This window comes from Rhagoletis pomonella, unplaced genomic scaffold, assembly GCF_013731165.1.
Source record: "Rhagoletis pomonella isolate Grant_MI unplaced genomic scaffold, Rhpom_1.0 Rhpom_scaffold_00002, whole genome shotgun sequence".
NCBI lineage: Eukaryota > Metazoa > Arthropoda > Insecta > Diptera > Tephritidae > Rhagoletis > Rhagoletis pomonella.
In genome coordinates, this window is record NW_023458556.1 from 73,044,927 (window position 1) to 73,070,096 (window position 25,170).

The window sequence follows — 25,170 nt, forward strand, 5'->3', positions numbered from 1 at the left end:
AGATATGAATAAATATGGAACGCATGTAAATAAGGGTGGTCCAAAAATGCATGTGAAAAAGTAAAGTCGGAATCTTCTATACCGAAAAAAATATACCCCTGGCTGATTCTATTTCGATTCATGCAGGATGAGTGGGTTCAAAATTCGAAATCAAGCTTAATGCGATTTTAAATGTTTTTAGGGCAAATAAAAAGACACTTATTTTTTTGTTTTGTGAAAAAAAAAATCGCTGTTACGAGCATATGAAAATTTGTGAAGAAATATCATGAAAAATACTACTGAGATCAAGAAACAGAATATTTATATGAATAATATATGGTGCTACATTACCCAAAATGCTGAGTCTTCTTATTTTCAGAAAAAAATTCTTACGACTATCGAGGCGTTAAACGGGCATCAAACCTATTGGAAAAAGTTCTCTTTTTATCTAGTAATCAAAAACAATTTTTCAATCAATGATGTTTTTGAGAAAATGGCCGCCATTTTGTTAATTCTGTAAATTTTTTAAATTTTCAATTATGCAAATATAAAGCATCAGAAACACTTCTACAATCAAAAAACCGAATAAAAAAATATTGGTTTTTCTAAAAACCAGAAAGATTTGAATAAAAAATTGTCAGCCGTTTTTCTCTAAAGCCACATTTTGCCCTAAAATTTTCATATGCTCGTAACTCGGCGAATTTTTTTTTCGCAAAACCAAAAAATACGTGACTCTTTATTTGCCCTAAAAAACACGAAAAATCATATTAAACTTGATATCGAATTTTGAACCTATTCACCCTGCATGAATTGAAATAGAATCAATCCCCTATTTTTTTTATTTTGCAATGGGGCTACAAATAAAATATCGTTAGTATTAAAAAATGATTAAATAACAATTGGGTATTACTATTACTAGTCTCCTGGGGTTTCCGATCGAAAAATATTGATTTTCAAGAATTGTATACCATTTCTACGAAAAGTGTTTTTTCCCATATAAAATACATGGAAAACTTTGAGCGCTTTGAGCGACCTTAAAAATTTTTTGATTTCAAAAGGTGTGTGTGAATCGGTAACAAAGTTCTGTGGGGAAAGCTGGTGAATATTATTTTTACTATGGGGAGACAGTTTTGCAAATCTGATGTGTGAAATGAAATCTTTTTTGACAACATTAAATTTTTGACATCAGTAGAATAAAATATTATAAAATGAAGTGAAATGAATATTTTAAGAAAACATTTATCATTATTGATTGCAATTCATCAATTTAAGTTTTTAATCAATTTAATTTTAATCAATTAAAGCGTTTGAAACATTAAAGAAATTTATTTATCGGAAATACGAGGGTGGATTGAAAAGTCGTTAGAATTGCGACATCTATCGGTCATTAATTTACTTAATTATTGTGAATGTTAAAAGTGAACTGTCAAAAGCGAGCTGTCAAAATTTCATAACATATGGTCAAACGGTACTTTTTTGAGAATTATTTTTGCAAAACACTATTGTATTTTTATTAAAAATGGAAAAAAGTGAACTTCGTGCTGTTATAAAGTACTTTCATTTGAAAGGTTTAAACCAGAAACAAATTATTGAGGAGTTGCAGACAGTATTAGGGGAACATGCACCCTCAAATGCAACAGTTTACAATTGGGTAAACGAGTTTAAACGTGGTCGGATAAGCACCAAAGATGAGCCACGCTCTGGGAGGCCAAAAGAGGTAACGACTCCAGAAACGGTGGAAAAAGTGTACAAAATTGTCACACAAGTTCGAAGAATTAAATTGAGAGGGATTGCTGACATTGTGAACATTAGTTATGAACGTGTGCATAACATAATACATGATGAATTGGGTATGAAAAAGCTTTCAGCAAGATGGATGCCGCGTTTGCTAACTCCTCTGCAAAAAATGAACCGAATGTCGACTTCAAAAGTTGGTTTAGACATGTTTAACAGAAATCCATCGGGATTTTTGCGTCGTTTCATAACGATGGATGAAACGTGGATCCACCACTATACACCAGAGTCTAAAGAACAGTCCAAACAATGGGTAGAACGTGGCTCAAGTGCTCCAAAGAAGGCAAAGGTCGTTGCATCAGCTGGTAAGGTTATGGCATCTATTTTTTGGGATGCACAAGGTATAATTTTCATAGATTATCTTGAGAAGGGTAAAACCATCATAGCTGAATATTATTCATCTTTGTTGGATACATTGGACCAAAATATTAAGCAAAAACGGCCACATTTGAAAAAGAAGAAAATCCTCTTTCATCATGATAACGCTCCTTCACATTCATCTTGGAAAACGCAGGAAAAAATAAATGAGTTAGGCTATGAATTGCTCCCTCATCCGCCATATTCGCCAGATTTAGCTCCCAGTGACTTTTTCCTTTTTCCAAATATGAAAAAATGGCTCGTCGGAAAAAGATTTGTGTCAAATAGTGAAGTTATAGCTGCAACAAATACTTATTTTGAAGGTTTTGAAAAAACTTATTTTAGAGAAGGAATAAATATGTTAGAAAAGCGTTGGAAAAAATGTATTGACATAAAAGGAGATTATGTTGAAAAATAAATCAATTTTTTGTTAAAAAACCAATGTCTAGTTTTTCATTCTAACGACTTTTCAATCCACCCTCGTATTTAATGCAGTGTAATACTTCTTAATTTTGCCAACAGAAACTCAATTTCCTTATATTTTATTGTTTTTGCTTAAAATTGGGGCAGAAAAATTATACACATCAACAGTCTTTGCGATTGTCAAAACTGTGTATGCATTTGTCAAAAATTTCACTAGCCCATGAGCTAACGAAGTATCTCCTGTCAGCACACAAACAGTCAGAGCATACGCGTCTTGGCACCCACGTCACTGTTGACAGTTACAAGTTTGAAAAAGTAGACGACTTCGTTTATTTGGGAACCAGCATTAACACCAATAATAATGTCAGCCTTGAAATCCAACGGAGAATCACTCTTGCCAACAAGTGCTACTTTGGGCTGAGTAGGCAATTGAGAAGTAAAGTCCTCTCTCGTCGTACAAAGATCACACTCTATAAGTCACTCATCATGCCTGTGCTGGTGTATGGCGCGGAAGCATGGACAATGAAAGCATCTGATGAGGCGGCTCTTGGAGTTTTCGAGAGAAAGATTCTGCGAAAGATTTACGGACCTTTACGCGTTGGTGATGGCGAATATCGCAGACGATTTAACGATGAGCTGTATGAGCTTTACAACGATATAGACATAGTGCAGCGAATTAAAATTCAGCGGCTCCGCTGGCTTGGCCATGTCGTTCGGATGGACAGAAACGCTCCTGCTCTGAAAATATTCAACGCGGGCCGCGATGCTGGTAACAGAGGAAGAGGAAGGCCTCCTCTGCGTTGGAAAGACCAGGTGGAGAAGGACTTGGCTTCACTAGGCATTTTCAATTGGCGTCAGTTAGCACAGAAGAGAAATGACTGGCGTGCTGTTTTGGACTCGGCCAAAATCGCTTAGGCGGTTACTGCGCCAAATAAGAAGAAGAAGATGAGCTATTGAAATTGTATACACCTCATACTTGCTAAAATTTTACTCGCAGCGAATCGGTAACAAAGATTCACACACGCTCAAAATAAAAAAATGGGGGTATACCTTTTTTGATATAGATCAATCCTAGGGGGTTGCATTGAAATTTCGACTTCACTATTTTTGGACCACCCTAATGTGCACATGTATGTATGTAATAAAAATGTTTACTATTCTTTCTTCAGGTTTCGGTAAATTTAATTATTTTTTGATTTGTATCTCTGGAATGGTGCTGGCCACAGTTCTGCTAGAGACAGCTGGTATGGGCTTTATTTTGCCCATCGCGCAATGTGATCTACAACTATCGAATCAGGACAAGGGTGTGCTTAGTGCGATCGGTTTTTTGGGTATTATTTCAAGTTCTCATTTATGGGGATTTTTGGCGGATACAAAGGGACGTCGCAGAGTTATTCGGCCCACACTGCTGGCAGGGTTCGCAGTTACAGTTCTCTCCAGTTTCGCCCCTAACTTTTGGGTCATGGTTCTGCTTCGTTTCATCAACGGATTTTTGTAAGCATATGAGTATTGTATTTACCTAATTTTACTACAAATTTATATAAATTTTATTAAATCTTTATCTGTAGCGCAAAATACATCAGTTACGTTAGGTGGTGACTACTGCAGTGGCACGACCGGGCCCTAACGAAGTTTTGCATTAAAACTAGTGCGTAACACACCAGCTAGAAAATATATTTCTCTCAACATATGATATGGTTACAGTAACATTATCTGGTTATAGTTACCAAACCATGTGTTACGAGAAATATATTTAGCTGACTTTTTTCGGGGTGCACTATAGTAATTTTGGTTAATCTAAAACAAGTTTACGTTGATAATATTATAAGCGTATATTAAGAATATATTACTGGAACGATTCTTTTCGACTTGCAAAAATGGTAATAATATCATGCCAAATTTAGTTCGTGAAGTACATAAATCCCCTAAGCTGAGAAAAATCAGACAAACAAGTCGATCTTCTTTCATTCTATTACGAAGTTGATTTTCGAACGATTTTAGTTTTGAAAATGACCTTTCGTTAGCGAAATTCTTTACCATTATCGATAGGTACATCGATGATTTCCATTAACGAACGTAAAATGCGAATTTTTGTCTGCAATAACGTGATATTATTCCACATTCCGAGGATGTTCCTTTACGGGTTTTTGTACGATATCGCGACTTTGCATACCGAGCAAATCAGCCATCAAACTAAATCGTGCATTCACAAACTTACGTAATTCGGTCATTGAGCGCTGTTATAAATGTATTACCTATCACCGGAATAAATGATACCGTACGAAGTTTGTCCCTGAATGAAAGTTGTATCGTCGATGACACGAACTGATTCATAGTCGCGAATAGTAGACAATTTTCGTATGTGTCCAACGTATTTCTCTAGGACTTTATCATTCTAGAAGACAATGTACAAAGCTGTTACGAGAGAGAACATTTTCCTTGCGAGATCTCGAGCTTGATTTCTCACAGTATCATTATGTTCATCGACATCTCTAATTGGTATCAACGCTTCTTAAATGGAAACGAATCCAACTTTCAAAGCTTTTGTAGATTCGACTTAATTGTACTTTTCACCATTTCCGTCTTTTTTCCTTACCCGAAAAAAAAAACATTTTGTCTACTGAAATGTGTTTATTGTTCAATTCATTGTACAGCTTTAGTTGGTGTAGACTAAATTTAACGTTAAATACTTATCATTGAGATATTTTCATTATATTCCAGATTTATAAAACTAGACTCCGCGACAAAATGAGATGGTCCCCGGTTTAGGCTATTTATTTAATTTTCAAAGATGAAGACAATAACGATAAAAAATTTATACAGTAAATAGATCAGTTTATATTAATGAAAATAAATCACATCAATTGAGACGACTAGATTTTTTTCAAAATAAATAACGATGAGGGATATTTCATTCGCCGCCCAGTGATATTTGGCCCCGATTCGTGCCCATAAATCCAAAAATAAAGTATCGATTTTTGGGTTTTAATTTCTTGGGTTAGCTAAAATAATGTTTGTATGTAATTTTACTTTGTACTGTTTGTATGATCGGTACGAGTGTGAGATTTAGTCAATCTAGGACGCCAAAATGAAAAAAAATGCGATTGAAAATCGATCATATTTTGTAATTTGTTTGAAAAGACCCCAATTGTTATGAAAATAAGCATAAAAGAGATTAAAAGAAATGTCATTGATATGATAACAGCTATCAAACGCGTGCTATTGAACGGCAAGCAAAAACAAATTTGCAAGCTTGCATCGATAACAAAACTTTGAAAGTTGTGCGCGTTTGTTTTTTGCCAAAGAGTTTTTTTGTATTAAAGGTCAATACTTTCACTAAAAATGTTTTGCTGTACAGGACGCTTATATTTGCACTTACATAAGTATTTTAATGAAATTATTTTATAATCAGCTAAAAGGTAAGGCAAATTTCAAAAATCTTGAATCCTTCATAGACTATAACTTACGAGTTCAGCTTAGTTCGGCTATGACAAAGCATACAGGATGAGCGTACATACTCATAGAATAGACCTAAAAAATAAAATCTCGCCCATTTTTTGCCCAAAGGCATCTTTTTTCAACTTAAATAAAGTGAGATAAAAGTAAAAAGCCATAATTTAAGATATATAAACTTTAAATTTGGCATGCGTGCTAAGGAAAACATAGGCTTCAACATGGCTATGGAGAACTTGTTCTAGCTAATGTAAAAGGGGACTAGTTTCCAACTCAGAGAGTCTATACAGGGTGTCCCAGTGATAAGTGCTTTTCTTTTGGGAGGTGATAGGGCAGGTCTAGACGAATAAAAAATTGTATTGGAGGTGGGGTCTAAAATGCAACTATGGGAAGTTATTGGGTTAAGAAGGTGATCGGCAGTAGTTCTAGAAAAAAATTCTCACGCCTGAACGAAAACCCTAATGAAAAACTACCTATGGAGCTTTTTTATCCAATAGTATCAGCGTTTTAGGAAAACATATCTTGGGGTGGTTCTTTTAGTTTTTAGGGAGATCTGGGCATTATAAAGTCAAATTTCAAGAATTTTTTACCCTTGTTTTACTTTGGCTGCCATTTTGGTATAAAAAAGTTCCTATAAACCTACACATTTTAATTTTTTTTTTTTCAAAATGGTCATGAAATTTCCTTAAATTTCGCCCAACATACACTCAGAAAAAAATCCTTGATGCTAGGAGAAAAGGATATTATTCTAAGGAAATATTACCTTGAAATGGTTCCAATGACATGGCTGCCTTACTATGAGTAAACGATTTGACGCAGTTTACGAAAAAAAAAAATTCCTTAGTTTTTAGGAAAAATTTACTTGCCATTCCATCCCCCGTGAATAAGTATGTCATTTTGCTCGTGACGCTCAAACAGTGGCAATAGCCAACAGAGCAAAGCTCTGGAGTACTAGTCGATAGATTCAAGGTTCGAGTCCCAGAGCAGGAATTTTTTTTTATATTTATTTTTTTTATTGTAATTTTTTAAATTGTATTAAATTAATTTTAATTTATTTTTTATAGTATTTAAGTATTTAGGTTTTTCCCCATATGAAATTAATTTTACTTTTTGTAATTTATATTTAAATTGAAATAATTGACTTACCTTACTCTAACCACCTCCAACCGGACCTGCGATCTCAGAACCAGAAGCAGTAGTCTTCACGCGACCCCACAGCCGACATTTTCCAGGAAAGCAATTAACTTTGTCTTAACAGCACTGACAAAATTCAAAATTATTTAAGGAAATTATTTATTACTTAACTATATTGAGGAAATTATTACTTATCAGTAAATTTACTTCCTCAAATTAATGACGACCTATTTTTAGCATGAACCTTAATTAAGGAAAAACTTCTCAAATTGAGTAAATTTTTCGTAATATTAAGAAAAAACAGTAACTCTAAAATAAGGATACTGTTTTCTTGTTTTAAGGAAATGCTTTTTTCTGAGTGTATGTATGCCATACAATTTTTTTAGTTTTACTTCGGAAAAAATATACTCCAACTAGTCTTTTTAGGGATAGTTCGGCCATTTGGTATAAAAAGTTCCTATTGACCTATGTTTTTTAATTTTTTTCCAATTACCATGCAACTTCTTTCACATTTGCCCAACATATGTATGTCATAAAATTTTTTTTTTTTTTTGTTTTACTCCGGAAAAAATTGTCTCCAACTAGTATTTTTAGGGATAGTTCGGAACTAGACCCCTTTGACACTAGTTGAAACCAGTTATTCATAACCATATTGAAGCATGTGTTCTTAAAAATCATGCAAAATTTCAAGTTGATATCTTTAAAACTTTGGCTAGATTTGCAAAATCTCGCACTGTGCGGTGGTAAGGTGTTAGTTGAGGCAGCGGTCTGAAAAGTAAAAGTGTAAAGCTAAAGCTTAAAATAACGCCAAAATCCATATCTATTGTTTTGTAAAATGGGTTTTTTCTACAGGTAAACATGATTTATTATAATTCAATATGATTTTTACTTCATAATTTTAAATACAAACTTAAAAATAAGTAAGTGCGCCTGGGCCACACTGTGGAAGTGAAACTTACGTTACTTATCTATCTATACATACACACATCTGCTTTTGCTTAAGGTTATATTTTTCGCTTTTTTTCTATCAATGAAGATCCCTACCTCTACCACTGTTCGTTTTAATAACATTCATGTTATTCTGTTTTTCCATTATCTTCATTTTTATCTTCATACTCTATCGATAACAAAATCGATTATAACGTCCATCAAAATATCGATAACAAAATCGATGACAAATTCGATAAAAATTTCAATAGCAACATCGATAATACCATTGGTAGCTAAATCGATTAGAAAATCAATAAAAATATCGATAACAAAATCGATAAATATCGATAACAAAATCAATAAATATCGATAACAAAATCGATTTATATCGATACCAAAATCGATAAATATCGATAACAAAATCGATAACGAAATCAAGAACAAAATCGATAACAAAATCGATAATTATCGATAACAAAATCGATGAATATCGATAAGAAAATCGGTAAATATCGATAACAAAATCGATAAATATCGATAACAAAACCGATAAAAATATCGCTTATTTAATCGATGAGTCTCGAGAATCTCGAAAATCTCTAAAATCCCAAAATAGTTCCCAGATTGAGTCTCTGTGTCTCTCTCTATATTCTTTCCTCTTTAATTACCTTTATTTTAATCTTTCTCCCCTATCTTCATCTTTACTTGTATCGGTATCCTCATCCTCATCTTTGTTTTTACTTTTATGTTTATCATTTTCTTCATCAACATATTCCCCTTCACCTTTGCCCTTATATATATAAGTGAAGTGTTTAAATTTACCTTGGTCTTCATTTTTGCCTATATCTTTACACATCTTTGTTTTTGTTTTTATTTTTACCTTCCTTTATAATTTTCTTTATCTATGTACGTACTCACCTTTACTTTCATTATTGTATTGTTATTTCTAAGTGTTATCCTCTAACCTTTTATTAGCAAGTTTTTGTTAAATTCATACCATATGCATACACAAAAAAAGCACTTGTTTCAGCCCCAACCATTTCCGTTGCACCATTTAAGTTGCACCATTCCTATTGCACCGTTTCCGTTGCATCATTTCCGTTGCATACACACATGAAGTACTTGTTTCAGCCCCAACCATTTCCGTTGCTCCATTTCCGTTGCACCGTTTCCGTTGCATCATTTCCGTTGCATACACACATGAAGTACTTGTTTCAGCCCCAACCATTTCCGTTGCACCATTTCCGTTGCATCATTTCCGTTGCACTATTACCGTGTGCAATTTCCGCTGAATTTGCCAATTTACTCCCACCCAACCAACCGCCGCTAAAGAAGTTTCACTTCAAAAACCTAATATCACTCAGTACTACTTGAATTTAATAAATATTTTTAAATGAAATAGATTTTGTTTTTAGTTACTATGATTTGAGATTGGAATTTAGCGACTCCAATAACTCTTATATAATGTAATAATAAGCTATTCTTACTATTATATTTGAAGGGGTTAGAATTATAAGGGTTTAAGTGTAATTTTTTGAAAATATAAGTAATACCCATATTTGTATAGTTAAATATAAATAGTATTTATTTGATGACAAAGAGTGAACATTCTTTGAATAAGTTAATTAACCTGCATTCATTTAGACAAGAATCATTTCAAATGAATTTACCCAGAATTTACAATAAGTAATCAACTTTAACTTTTATTTATCTTAAAACAATGTCAGACCTACTTAGATCCTTTTGATACTAACCCTTTCATTTAACATAAATTATTGTGTTTAAGATTTTAGGCGCCATTTTGGATCGATCGGTCTTTTTGGTTTTTGTTATTTAGACTTCAGATTTGAATTCAGCGACCTCAAAAATCCTGTAAACCTGAATTCATGTCGATATACTCTTTTTTTAAATTATTGGCACAAAATGGGTATGCAATCTCTCTGTGCGCCGTACACTGTGCCCTTTTTTCAATTTTAGCGTGCCAAAAGTCGTAACTATGCAACGAATGCATGTTGAAATTTTGCAAGAACAAGGCATCCACCAATATAATTTTTTAAACCAAAAATGGGCGTGGCCCGCTCAAATTTGCCCGTACCTCCCATATAAATAATAGTGCCAGACGTTCATCATTCTTATATTTAAATTATTATCTTATCAGTATTTATAATTGAAGCGTCAATATATTTTTGGCTATTTTAAACTAAATAATGATAATGCCACATTGGATCCGCCATTGTCTATTTCAATAATCTGACATCACAAAACCGCGTATCGTGATTCTGCAAAACCGCGTAACTGACATTGGCTGCCAAAAATTGGATTTGTTCACACAAGCTCTTGGCTCAATCCTTATCCATTCGTCCTGAAATATACTAGGCAGATATGCGATTGCTTTATAAAACAGAGAACCATTTTGAAATATGAGTGTTTTTACACTCTAGTAAAGAATTTCTAAAACTTCACATACGCGGGTTTGCATTTTGTTGATAAGCGGTTTTGCGACCGCAACGACGTTATATAAGTTGAAACGGATAAAATTATAAAATTTCGTCGCCATATTGCACCCGCTATTTTGAATTTCAAAAATCTGACATCATATTCGAAATCAGCGACCTCAAAAACTCCCAAACACTGAGTTTTTAATCATTTTGGTTACTTCTCGACTTTTGCCCAGCAAATGATAGTCGCCAGACCAAAGTGCATTGTTTCTAGGGCTTATAAGCGGGAAATACATACAACCGGGGTGCTTATAAGGCAGAAATACTGTACTTTCAATATCTTTTCCCACAGGTTTGAAACTTACTAAATAAATTAAGAGACATTTAAGCTAAACCACGCATTATGAACTATTTTAAAATAACTTCGCAAAAAAAGTACTGCCACTTAAAAGGATGCGAAAAACTTCACACTAAAAAATTAATAGCTTTACTCGTCACAATAAGCAACGTTTGACTTCGATTATTTTTGTTGTGGTTGTTTTTTCTTTTGAATGTATTGAATTGACTTCATAGCTGAACATTTGTCAGCCAGAATACCAAAAATCATGGCCATCTGAAATCATTTAAATTTGGCCTTTTGGCATGCTATTGTGGGAAATTCATCCGCGGTATCCCTGCTGAACTGTTCCTTACCAGAATATAGCTATTCACGTTACAGCGTAAAATAAAAAGTCGGGTGTCGTTTGGTTTTTTGCGGGTTCACAGGAAACCGAATATATTTACTTAAATCGCGATTCAAACACCTTACACGGAGTTGCCTGATGAAGGTCCAAAAAGGAAAAAGTCCTTGCTTGCCCTTATCAAGCAAGTCGATGTCTAGGTGAAAACAAAATGTCATTAGTTATGGCGTTACCAGATTTGTAAGAAATACACATTTAAAAGTAAATACTTTAGAACTACATACATTATACTAGTTTACTATTCGGTCGCCACATCTACTTCCCCTTCAGATTCGTCGTTAGATGAAGTCAGCGTGTGTGTTTTGGGAAATTGACTTTCCGTCCAACTCGCGCTGAAGATTCTCCCTGGAGGTTATTAGGTATATGTGATGTGGTTTTTAGTGTACTCCGTTTCGTTAGTATTCCGGTTGGTCGCTTCATAGAGGTATGACATGAATCCTCTTCGGCTACATGCGCAGATTTTGGTCTGTCGATGCTGACTCTCGTTACTTTGTTGCCTACTACAACGTCGAAGTATTTTCCAAGCCGTTCCGCTACCTCAAATGGACCATCATATTGCTGACTCTCGTTACTTCGTTGCCTATTACAACGTCGAAGTATTTTCCAAACCGTTCCGCTACCTCAAATGGACCATCATATTGCTGTTTCAGTGGCGGTTTGACTGAATCATCCCTTACAAAGACGTAAATGTAGTTGTTTATGTCTTTTTGCATGAAGAGTTTGTTCTTGGCGTGGCGTTGTTGATACGGGTTTCAGTTTGGCTATCGTACTCTTTAATTTTTCCAGAAATTCGCTTTCGGTGCACTCGGGTTTGCTATCGAAGAATTTTCCGGGCAACTTAAGGTTTTCGCCATATACCATTTCCGCTGGTGTGGCATTTAGGTCTTCTTTGAATGTTGTACGAAGCCCGAGCAAGGCGATGGAAATGCTGTCGACCCAGTTGCTGTTGACAGTTAATTGCCGTTTTCAGCGTACGGTGCATGTGCTCGATCAGGCCATTTGCTTGCGGATGGTACGCTGTTGATCTGAAGTGTCTAGCACCAATTAAGTTCGACAACACCTTGAACAATTTCGACTTAAACTGTTTGCCGTGATCAGTTGTGATGGCAGCTGGTACACCGAAGTGTGCTATCCAGCCGTGTAAAAACGCTTTGTCCACTGTTTCGGCTGTGATGTCTTGCATTGGGATTGCCGCAGGCCATCGAGAAAAGCGGTCAATGCAAGATAGACAGTATTTGAAGCCTTCTGAGAGAGGTAATGGTCCAATAATGTCTATGTTAATATGGCGAAATCGTTGGCTGGGTACCTGAAAATTTTCAAGCGCAGAGCAGTTGCGCCTCCAGACTTTTGATTTTTGGCACGGAACGCATGACGATACCATCTTGTTGACTTGTTGTTTCATGTGTGGCCAAACAAATTGTTCCGTCATAAGCTTTGATTGTCGATCTTTTTCCTGGGTGGCCTAGATTGTGTATCGACTCGAAACGCCTGCATGCGGAATTTTTCTGAGACGTACATGCTGCGTTAAGTTGGTGCCCGGAAACTGGAATGCTTTTAACTAAAGTGTACTATCGGTCATTAGCTGCTCGAGTTCTGGGTCGCCTCTTTGCTCATTGGCTATTTTTTTTAAATCTATCTGCTCGCCGTTGAAAATCGTTTCGAATCGGAAAAGAAGGTCTGCCACGATGTTGTTTTTTTCTGAGACGTGTCGGATGTCCGTGGTAAACTCACTGATGTAGCTTAAGTATCTTGTCTGCTTCGGTGTTGATCGGATTGTGCAATCCCGACCATCAATGAGGTGCTGGAAGTACTTAACAGCCTGATAAATAGCGAGTAATTATCCGTCATACGTACTTTGCTTTTTTGTGTTTCCGACATCCGCTTATAGAAAAATCCGAGCGGTTTTAATACATTATTGCTTAGTTCTTGGATGGCCGCGCCCACACAATAGCTGCTGGCATCAACACGGAGAATTAGTTTGGCATTTGGTGACGGATGTGCGAACAATGCAGCATTTGCTAAGTCGCGCTTGCACTTTTGGAATGCTTCACTAGCCCCAGTATCCCATTCGATAATTGACTTATCCTTTTTTTGTTGCCTTTTATCAATTTTTGTAATTTTCCTAGCGTCAGGGCTGCGTTAGAGAGCGAGCGACGATACAAATAGATCATTGCGATGAATTGCCGCAATTCATAAGCGAGAGTGAGTTTTTTAACTTAACTGAGAGCCACTTCACTTTGTATTGTGGCTACATTTGAAAAGCTGAGCATCTCCATCATCTGGTCAGCCTGCCTTGCCATTTCTGTCGAATCGCCCGTTCCGGTCGACATTCCCGCGCGCACATTGTCAGGCAACCGCTTCAGCCACAGCGATTTCAGGGCGTCATCGCTGAGTTTGTCCTTTGCTAAGTCTTTCATGCGTTTGAGCAATTGCGTCGGTTTTAAATCACTGAGCTCACTCTCCTTGATTTGCTTCCGAATTTTAGGCTGATTACCGCCTCATATTTTTCTGTTACTGGCGGATTGCTCACAATATCGGCAATTTGCATTATTGCTTCTGCATCCAGGGAAATAATGACGCAGTGATATTTAGTTTCGTCGCTTTTTACACGAGATATGGCAAAGCTGGACTCCATTTGTAGAAAGTACAAATCAGGCCTTTCCTTGCAGAATACAAGTGGTTTGATGCTAATATGCTATAGCTCGCACAGATAGGCCACTTGCTGCGTTGTTAGCAATATCATCACGATCAGTTGGTTGCTCTTCCATGGGCATCTTATTTTACGTTGCGCCAAAATTGGCTAAAAATATGCTGGCGTCGAATCTGCTGCGTGCTTTGCTGGCAAAAATGTTTAAGTTACCTAAGTAAAATGGGTATATGTGCAGAAACTGTTTTTCGATTTCTCGAATAAAATGACTGCTTGTTTCTGTTTGAGTACCAGGGAATGGCATTGGTTGATCGTCAACTGTTCATACTCATTCAATACCGCTGCTTTGTATGACTGAGCAGCGGCGTTGGCCTAGTAGTATCGATACCTAAACGAAATTAGAGGATGACTGAACACGAGCGCATTGCGTGCTGTCTTGCAAATACAGCCACCACAAGTGAACGATGCTTATAACTGCTCATACTGATATTGACTTCGGCAAATCTGTACTCTGAATGATCATGCACGAAACCAGCAAACGTGGCAGTTGAACGGCTCCGAAAACATGAGAGTCATCATTTGTTGCAGAAGTCGTTTGACTTGTTGCTGAAAATCATCTGACTTGTTGCTGAAAGCCATTTGACTTGTTGCTGAAAATCATCTGACTTGTTGCTGAAATGACGACGAATGTGGTAAAGGGTAATTTATCGTCTCGTATGCATGTATGTATGTATTTATAGCGCGTCTACCATTCAATTGCATTGCTCACTGCTGGCTAGTTGTGAATATGCATACGTACGTAAGTATGTATGTATGTACATATCAATGCTTCATTTCAAACAAGCAAGTGTCTTTGAATGTTTTTGAACTACAGTATCATCACTTCGGTAACACGTCAAACGCGCCTTCAGCAACAAACCAAAGGCGGCGGTTTGACTTCTGCAACAAATCAAGTTAGCTAACTGCGGCATCTTGCCTTCGCCAGTCTTTCACATAAGCTGTCATGCTTTCGGCAACCGTCCAAAGCAGTATCGTGCTTTTGGCAATCGATCAAATACGGCGGTTGCTGGTTTCGCGCACGATCATTCGGAGTACAGATTTGCCGAAGTCAATATCAGTATGAGCTGTTATAAGCATCGTTCACTTGTGGTGGCTGTATTTGCAAGACAGCACGCTTTGCGGTGGTGTTTGTTCATCCTCCGTTTTTAACGTGAGTAGGCTTAAAGTCACAAAAACAGCACCCTTTGCCAATGTCTGTTGAGTACGCATGATCTTGTACTCACGTTTTGTTTCTATTCGCCGTAGAGTTGATAACTGCATTTTTTATGGTACCGTTAGCATTGAACGCGGTCACAGGTTGCGAGGTTCATAGAAAATAGATATATGTGCAAAATGCTTCATTTATTTTCCGAGTGATGTAGTGCAAACATCTCCGCGATCTAAGTAATAATCGTAAAAACCAGGTTTGTAAGCAATAATACAAAAATACACTATCACAATAAATACAAAAACAAATTTACGTTTTAGCTCGAAATGCCGCGTGGTACCGAACTTTCAGTTGAAGAGAAGATTAAAATTAAGACCATGAACGAAGACGGAATAAAAATAGGCGTAATTGAGGCAGGACTTGCACCTCCATTATGAGTGTAAAGTGCCTAAGCCACGCCTAACGGATCGACACAAAAAGGCGAGCCTGGCGTTCTATGAAAAATATAAATTTTGGGACGACAAAATCAAGCGAAAAGCGACAAGCGAAATCATGGCGGTGGATCCCTTATGGTGTGGGCTGCCTTCAGCGCTAAAGGAAAATCTCCAATTTTCTTCGTACCAAGCCGTATGAACGCGCAAATGTACATCAAGTTATTGTATTCTGAGCTCATTTCATTGTAGAAGAATTTCATGGCGACAATTGGATATTTCAGCAGGATAACGCACCGATACACGTTGCAAAGTGTACGTTGGCATTTTTCGAATCGTGCAATATTCCATTGTTACAGTGGCCGGCCTTAAGTCCGGATCTTAATCCCATAGAGGATCTGTGGGGCATTCTGTTCTACAAAGCAATACGACACCTTGAATCAGCTTAAGCAAGCAATTGTAGGGGAATGGGAGAAGATAGACTTGTCCGTATTAAAAAAAATTGGCTAATTCAATGCCACACCGACTGAAACTAATCGCAGACCAACATGGCGGTTCCATTTCATATCAAAATATTTAAAAACTTTCATAGAAATATATTTATATTTTACAAATTAAACATTTTGCGTAATGCATATATATCCACTTTCTTTGAAAAAAATGGAGCAATTTTTTTTTTTTACTAAATGTCAATATGAAATACGTTTATATTTTACTAAATAAGACTTACTAATACCTAATCAAAACAAATATAACACAAATAAAAGAAGCAAGGGTTTAGAAAAAAAAAATAATTGATGCACATATATCTATTTTACTGGGGTATTCGGCGCCGTGATGCAGGCAGATCTAGGTCTTCGCAAAGGAGGTGGTGATACGTATATACAGCCAGTCACGCGATGTACACCTAACCTTACTTTTGTTTCCCAGTGGCTGTGCAATATGAGTATGCATGTGTGTGTACGTACACAGAACCACTTCTCAAATTTTCAAACGTCGGGGTCACCAATGTGGGGAATTCATCCGCGGTAGCCCTGCTGAGCTGTTCCTTACCAGAATATAGCTACACCGAGAAAAAAACGCATTGTAAAAATGAAAATTTTTTATTTGATTACTGTTTAAAAATGTTCGTATTTAAATCAAGTGAAAAGTATTAAAATAATGGATCTTTCCATTATCATACTCTACGTATAATGGAAATATTCAATTCAAATACGCCCGTATTAAAATGAAGCATTTTTCACATCACGGATGGCGTTTTGCACGTCTCGGATGCTTTTTTCATATGTAATTAGGGATGTCAATTTTTCAGCTTTTTCCGATTCCCGATGTCGTTATCACAATCCCGGGATCCCGGAATTCTTTCCGGGATTTTGATATTCATTACTTTTCAACAAGTATTAAATATATGCTTTTCACCTTTCCGAAAGCTACCGCTACATGGTAAGCCGGGGAGTATCAATTTTGAGTAAGTTAGCGTCCCTAAATTTCGAAATATTGAAATTTCAAGCATTTCTGTAATTTACTGTTATATGAAAACAACAACAACATTTTGCTTCTATGTGGCAAGCACAACAACCGCACCGATTTTGGTGTAAATTGGTAGAACGGTTACCGAGATACATATATGTGATCATAAGTGGGCGGTGCCACTCTCATTTTCCAAAATTTTATCATAAACGTATTTCTTGGTAAAGAATTGTTGCAAGCATCAATTTTGAATAAATTAGCTGTAATATTTACTGATTTATCGAAGATTTCGTATTTCTCTAAATTTCCGTTATATGGGATATGGGCGTGGTTATTGTCCGATATTAAAAATTTTCGGTCATTTCGTATGTTATACCAAGGCCAAGTTTGGAATAAATTGGTGGCACGGTTACCAAGATATACACATGTAACCATAAGTGGGCCTGGCTACGCCCATTTTCCAAAAATTTATAATATTCTTATTTTTCGTCTAAAACTTATTGCAAATATCAATTTTGTGTAAATAATCTTCTAAAATATCGCAGTTTTCGTATTTCTGAAAATTACCGTTATATGGGAGGTAGGCGTGGTTATTGTCCGATTTTTCCCATTTTCAATACCATCCGTCCTACGCCAGAAAGAAGTGCACGTACCAAGTTTCGTTAAGATATCTCAATTTTTACTCGAGTTGTCGTGTGCATAGACGGACGGACGGACGGATAGACGGACAAACGGACAGACGAACGGACGGACGGACAGACAGTCACCGCTTAATCGATTTCTCCTTTCATTTATGTATACATTTGTCTATATCTATCTCGATTCGTTTTGCCTGTTACAAATAACCGTTCTGTGAACAAAGTTACAATACCCTTGTGCACAAGTGCGCTCGGGTATAAAAATTGGTTCTATATTGTTTGAGAAACTCTCCTACGATAAAATAAATAATAAATAAAAAGGTTTGAAACCTTCTTTTTTATTTAAAGTGGATTTTTTAATTTTTCTCTCTGACGTCAGGATTTATTTCCTCCACGAGATCAAAGACCTTTCCAAACTAATTTGGACATATATTTATTTGTTTGAGGCAAAGTTCAGCCATTTCCTCCAGAATTACATTGTAACTATCTCTAGATAAAACTGGTACAACATCGGTGTCAATGATGTTCCATGAAATGTGTGGCAGGTTTAAATCGCCCAAAACAATCATATAATCGGATGCCGTAAGCATTGCATTTACGGTCTCAAGTAAAGAAACTAGCTGCATATATACTGATACGGCAGAATTAGGAGGGATGTAGCAAAGAGCTAAATAAATATAAATCTTTCCAGTCTATACACGTATACATTTAAATTCGGTATATTCAATGACAGGAACACTAACTTCCTCGGATGGTATCGATGAATGCACCGCAAAAAGAACACCATATTTGATATTCATTTCATTTCAAGGAAATAATATTATAATTGCAGTCAAAGCCTTTTAAATATAAGTCAGTTAATTTGGTATTCAAACCTCTAACGTTTTGATAGTAAATACTTAAATTAGACTTGCGAGTTAGTTTTTTGAGTCCGAATTAAGAGTAGAAATTTTAGCTACGTTGTTATTACTTTTATTAGGTTTATACTCAAACTCGCGAACAAACGTCCCGGTCGGCCAAAATGAACTATTTAGTAGTGAATCAAAATCTTCGGAAGCTACATCAATTTTAAAAGATGAAATATCGCGATCGTATTTAAAATTAAATTTACGAATAAATACATCTTAAGTTGAAATTTTAGTCGATATGTATGACTTTATATCATCCGAAGAAGTATCTTTAGCAAATCTAGAGACAAATATTGATCTTCTCGGCGGAATTACAACCAACTTTTTGGTAATGATGTCTGATGTGCGGGGCTCCGAATTATTCGGAGGAACTAAGTTAGACAGTGCAGCTTCAGATGTTGATGGCAACACTGTTAAATCAACGGTTTGACTATTTTTAGATGTAGACCTAGTGGATATGGCTTTAGATAGCGGAGGCGCTAATGCCTGAGGGCATGGAGAAGAAAGATTAATAAGTTCCAAGGACTGGGATGGAGAATTTTTATGACTAGATTCCGTGGCTGTCTTTTTAGGTGGACTAGTAACACGCCTACCTTTATTTTCTCGGCTATCCTCAGAGTGTGGAGGGTTGTCGAGACATGTGAAAGACCTACACATTAAATTTCTCAACAAGCCCCGACAGATCCTTTCCGATCTCAGAAAAACGCTTTCTGGACTGCCTAAAGAATTTATATAAATCAACTTCGGTTGATCTACATTTTTGACAAGACCTATGAAGTCCCTTTCCCTCATTAATAGCGTCTAACACCCTACCGCTCAAACCAGCACATTTTATATGGGCAATACCATCGCAGAGCTTTTAACGTGGCAATTGGTGTAAATATACAACTGTTTAATATTATATTTCTTTTTAGGTTTTAGAAGCAAAAAATCAAAACAGTTTCGAAAACGATGTATCAATCAGAGAACCAACCAGCTGGTAAATATCAGTTGGAAAGCTATGTAGCGAACAGTTTTAAATACACTGTATATTTGACACCAATAAACACAACGCAAACAGCTGTGACAAAGATGAAACAGCAGAAATGACAAAAAGAGCAAAATCAATGTGCACAAACAAAAACAATTGTACCACAACAATATATTATATGAAACAAAATCGAGTTTATATAAGTCCTTAACATATATATATTTTTTTTTTAACCAACTACTGCGAAATTTCAAGGATAAAATTTTAAAAGGACATTTTGAATACTTCCCAGTCTTTCTGCATCAAAAACTTGAATCTGTTTAAATTATACAGGATTTCCTCTTTAATTTGATACCCATACTTCTTCTCTAAACACATTTCCCAAAATTTTTTTAATCAGTTTTGAATTGTTAACCTCAGAGGTCAGAGTGAAAAGGATCTATTTACTTTGAAATCTCTCTATATTTCACTAGTCAGGAGTCGCAAAGAATATTGTTCTCTAATATGGAGTCCCTATTACGACATACATTCAAATAGAATAGAACGTGTTCAAAAGGTATTTACAAAGATCGCTTTGTGTAAGTTATCGTGGCAGATTAGGTGTTCTACATGTTTTTATCGTTGCTGAACACGTATATGAAGTCCGTTTTGATCCATCTCGTCAGAATTTTTTCCTAACCTCAAAAAACGTGGTGCAACTTTCGTGTTCAAAATACATTTAGAGCACCTGGTCTGCTTTAATTAACCTTTCATCCATTTTTTTGTGGTCTTGTGTAATTGATGAAGATTTTAACCTTAAAAACTTGCGACTTAATAACTAGGTTCAACTTTATTTGCACACTTACTGATTTATGAACACGTTATACAAGTGTAGCACAATCGTTTTCTAAAATTAACCACCATCCTTCTTCTTCTTCTTATTTGGCACTGTAACCGCCTAAGCGACTTGGCAGAGTTCAATAAAGCACGCCAGTCGTTTCTTTTCTGCGCCAACTGCCGCCAATTGGAAATGCCAAGTGAAGCCCAGTCCTTCTCCACCTGGTCTTTCCATCGCAGAGGGGGCCACCCCCTTCCTCTGCTACCACCAGCGCGTTCCGAGTTGAATACTTTCAGAGCTGGAGCGTCGGTGTCCATCCGAATCACATGGCCAAGCCAGTGGAGCCGCTGTATTTTAATTCGCTGCACTATGTCCATGTCGTTGTAAAGTTCATACAGCTCATCGTTCCATCGTCTACGGTACTCGCCGTCGCCAACGCGTAAAGGCCCGTAAATCTTCCGCAAAATCTTTCTCTCGAATACTCCAAGAGCCGCCTCATCGGATGATGAGTGACTTATAGAGTGTGGTTTTCGTACTTCGAGAGAGGATTTTACTCCTGAGTTGCCTACTCAGTCCAAAGTAGCACTTGTTGGCAATAGTGATTCTGCATTGGATTTCCATGCTGACATTATTATCGGTGTTAATGCTGGTTCCCAAGTAAACGAAATTCTCTACATTCTCGAAATTATAGCTGTCAATAAGGCGCCAATGTGCTGACTGTTTGTTTGATGACAGGAGATACTTCGTCTTGTCCTCGTTTACCACCAGACCTATTCGCTTTGCTTCCGTATGTAACTTGGAAAAGGCAGAACAGACTTCGCGGTTCTTGTTACCGATGATGTCGATGTCATCAGCGTACGCCAGCAATTGCACGCTCTTGTAGTAAATTGGTCCTGAGCGGTTGAGTTCTGCAGCTCTTATTATCTTCTCCAACGTCATATTAGAGAATTCACATGAGAGGGAGTCGCCCTGTCTGAAACCCCGTTTGGTGGCGAACGGCTCGGAGAGGTCTTTCCTCTGACGGAGCTGGTGGTATTGCTCAACGTAATTTTACACAGCCGTATCAGTTTTGCGGGGATGCCAAATTCAGTGTTGTCGAAAGCGGCTTTGAAGTCGACAAATAGGTGGTCAGTGTCGATCTTTTTCTCGCGGGTCTTTTCCAAGATTTGTCGTGTTGTGAATACCTGGTCTATGGTGGATTTGCCACGTTTGAAGCCACACTGATAAGGTCCAATCAGTTCGTTGACGGTGGGCTCCAGTGTTTCGCATATTACACTCGATAAGACCTTATGACCTATGCTTAGAAGGCTGATCCAGCGGTAGTTGGCGCGAAAGGCGGGGTCGCCTTTCTTGTGGATTGAGCAGAGCGCACTTAAATTCCAGTCGTCGGGCATGCGTTCATCTGACCATATTCTTCATAAGAGTAGATGCATACACCTTAACAACTCCTCGCCCCCGTACTTGAATAGCTCAGCTGACACGCCGTCAGCTCCAGCAGCTTTGTTGTTTTTCAGGCGCGTTATTGCTATTCGTACCTCGTTATAGTCAGGCGGAGGAACATCGACTCCGTCATCATCGACTGGGGGATCGGGTTCTTCTTCTCCACAACTTTCCAAGCTGCTACCACTCAGTAGGGTGGAGAAATGTTCCCTCCATAATTTAAGTACGTTCTGAACATCGGTAACTAGGTCGCCATTCTTGTTCCTACAGGAGTACGCCCTGGTCTTCAAACCTTCCGTAAGTCGCCTAATTATCTGGTAAAATTTTCGGGCATTTTTCCTACCGGCCAGCATTTCAACCTCTTCGCACTCGCGTATTACGGTCTCTCTCTTTTTATTGCGACAAATATGTCTCGCTTCCCTCTTCAGATCCCTATAGCGGTCCCACATGGCGCGCGTTGCGCCCGATCGCAGTGTGGCCCTGTAGGCGGCATGTTTTTTTCTCTGCAGTTTCCAGACACTCCTCATCGTACCAGTTATTCTTTCGGCCTCGTTGAAATCCGACTACTTCTTCGGCGGCAGTACTTAATGAGCGGGAGATGTGGTTCCACTGCTCGCATATGTCGGTTTGTTGAAGAGCGCTCTCTGAGAGCAGGTGTGAGAGTCGAGTAGCGAAAGCATTGGCTGTCTGCTGTGATTGCAGCTTTTCGACGTTAAGCTTTCCTTGCATATTTGGGCGCACATTTTTTGATGCACAGAGGCGGGTGCGTATCTTGGCTGCAACAAGATAGTGGTCCGAGTCGATATTTGGCCCTCGGAGTGTACGAACGTCCAAAACGCTGAAGGATGCCTTCCGTCTATCACAACATGATCGATATGATTTCTCGGTTTTCGATCCGGAGACAGCCAGATGGATCTTCTTATGATTGAAGCTAGTACTGCATACTACCATGTTTCGGGCCCCGCCGAAGTTGATCAGCCTCAGTCCATTGTCGGACGTTTCGTCGTGGAGGCTGAATTTTCCGACGGTGGTTCCAAAGATCCCTTCCTTGCCCACCCTGGCATTGAAGTCGCCAAGCACGATTTTGATATCGTGGCGGGGGCAGCGCTCGTACTTGCGTTCCAAGCGCTCATAGAAAAGATCCTTGGACATCTCACCCTTCTCTTCCGTCGGGGCATGGGCGCAGATGAGCGAGATGCTGAAGAATTTCGCTTTGATGCGGATTATGGCTAGACGCTCGTCCACCGGGGTGAACGATAGTACTCGGCGACGGAGTCTCTCTCCCACCACAAACCCAACACCGAATTTGCGCTCCTTTACATGGCAGCTATAGTATACGTCGCAAGGCCCCAGACATTGCTTGCCTTGCCCCGTCCAACGCATTTGGCGGTGGCGGCATGGATGGCGGTGATGTCAGCTTTCGCTCTTACGAGGACATCAACCGGCCGGGCAGAGGCACCTTCCCCATTAAGAGTCCGGACATTCTAGATGCATGCCCTCAAATCGTAGTCCTTTAATCGTTTGCCGTGGTCGTCATCAATAGGAAGGTTCTCATCCAAGGCTTTTGTGTCTCTTTTTCATTGGAGCCTGTTTTTACGTGGCGGGTCCCAAACCCAGCGCAGAACCCATTGTTGGGACGGGGGTGGTTTCGCAACCGAATACACGTTTATAAAGCGGGCCGCTTGCTCCAAGACAGAAACCCGCTTGCAGCCGCACCTACTGGTGAACAGACGTTGCAGACTTCAGTGAGCCCTTAAACCGAATAAGTCGGAGTGGCCCCACCAAAGCTCCCTCTCTTTCTGTCGTGACACAAGGCTCCACTCGGATTAGTTACGGCATCTCGCACATGGGTTGCTAACGTTGTACCAGCATGTACCAATAAGCTAATTTTATTTTTTTTTAAGTATTTTACCGGAAAGTTCTGGCACTATATGATTCAAAGCCGTGTTTGTAGAAAACTATGAAGTTTCGGCTCTAATCATTTCGGTCTTTTTACAACGCTTTTATCAACTTGCAATGTTGTATGTCCAGACCACCATTTTATACTATAAATATAGCAAAGGTATTTATGGTAAACCTAGTCTAGATATCAACCTCGTCGTAGGTATCATATCAAAGACATACAATTAGAAAAACTCTACGAGATAGATGTCGCCTCGCCAGAAGAAAAATATGCACTAAATACATACGCTACAGCGGAAATGGACGACACGCCATTTCTTTAAATGAAATTAATTGCTGCTATATGTATGTATGAACATATGTAAGCATATACCAAATGTGAGCAAACAACATTTTGCTTGCATAGTCTTCTGTTCTCTTTTCACTGCAAGTTGGATTATTATAGTATCTATTGCAAAATTTTATACAGACAAGACTAAAAAGTATAAAATAAATTTAAAAAAAACTTTTTAATGTACCGCGCTTTTATAAATGGACTAAAATTAGAAAATAATATTTCTCAGTCCCATAGAACTTGTTTTGATAACTTTTGATTTTGAAATTTTAGCAAAAGTCATTATAAACAATTTATGAGGCTGAAAATGAAAAGTGTGGGGCGCATGTAATAGGCCTGATTTGAAATTGAAGAGTAATATATGTATGTATGTGGATATATTAATAACGACCGCTTAAAATCGATCTCAAATTTGTACTTTCGCTGTAGAAATTTTAGGTCTATGTTATGTACATATGTAGTTTGAATATTGTCAATTAAATCTAATGCTTTGTATTGCATGCGCTCCACGTTTTTCGTTTCAATGTCCAGACCGCTTTGAATGTTGTATGTCCAGACCACCATTTATACTAGCTGCATTTTTTTGTAAGCGAGCGACAAAAGAACGCTCAACTCGTGTAAAATTTCCTTTTAGCTACTTAAGCAACCCTGTTGGTAGCTGGCAAGAAAATGTGATTAGTTTAACGGGATTTAGATACAAAAACCAATTTAAATGAGTAATTATGCGAGGTATTTGCGTAATATCTATACTCTTTTAAAAAAAGTCACGTATAAAAGGAAGCAAAAGTTTCCCTCTCCACTTTCCCATTAACAATTCACAATAGAGCAGTTTTTTCACTTACCAACACTAGCCTTCAGGTCGCGTGTTGGTATTTCGCTTTGCGTGTATTTCGTCATTTAAGCGAGTGTTCTTTTGTAGCTCGGTTGCAAAAGAATGCACCTACTATAAATGTGGCAAAGCTATTTATGGAAAATTCTAGATATCAACCTAGTCTAGATATCAACCTCGTTGTAGGCATCATATCAAGGAGATACAATTAGAAGACCCTAGATGTCGCCCCGCCAGAAGAAGTTAAATATTGCGCCTAAATATATGCACTTTTTATATACGTCACAGCGGAAATGGACGACACGCCATTTCTTTAAATGAAATAAACC

At 37.7% G+C, this 25,170-nt stretch overlaps 1 protein-coding gene across 1 annotated transcript in view; it reads left to right on the forward strand.

Moving 5' to 3' along the window:
- Positions 1–25,170, forward strand: part of LOC118734041 (putative transporter SVOPL) — a 63,289-nt gene that overhangs the window by 24,936 nt on the left and 13,183 nt on the right. The window contains exon 3 of the mRNA XM_036463736.1: positions 3,723–4,047. Coding sequence (XP_036319629.1) covers positions 3,723–4,047 — 325 coding nt within the window. The remainder of the gene's footprint in view (positions 1–3,722; positions 4,048–25,170) is intronic.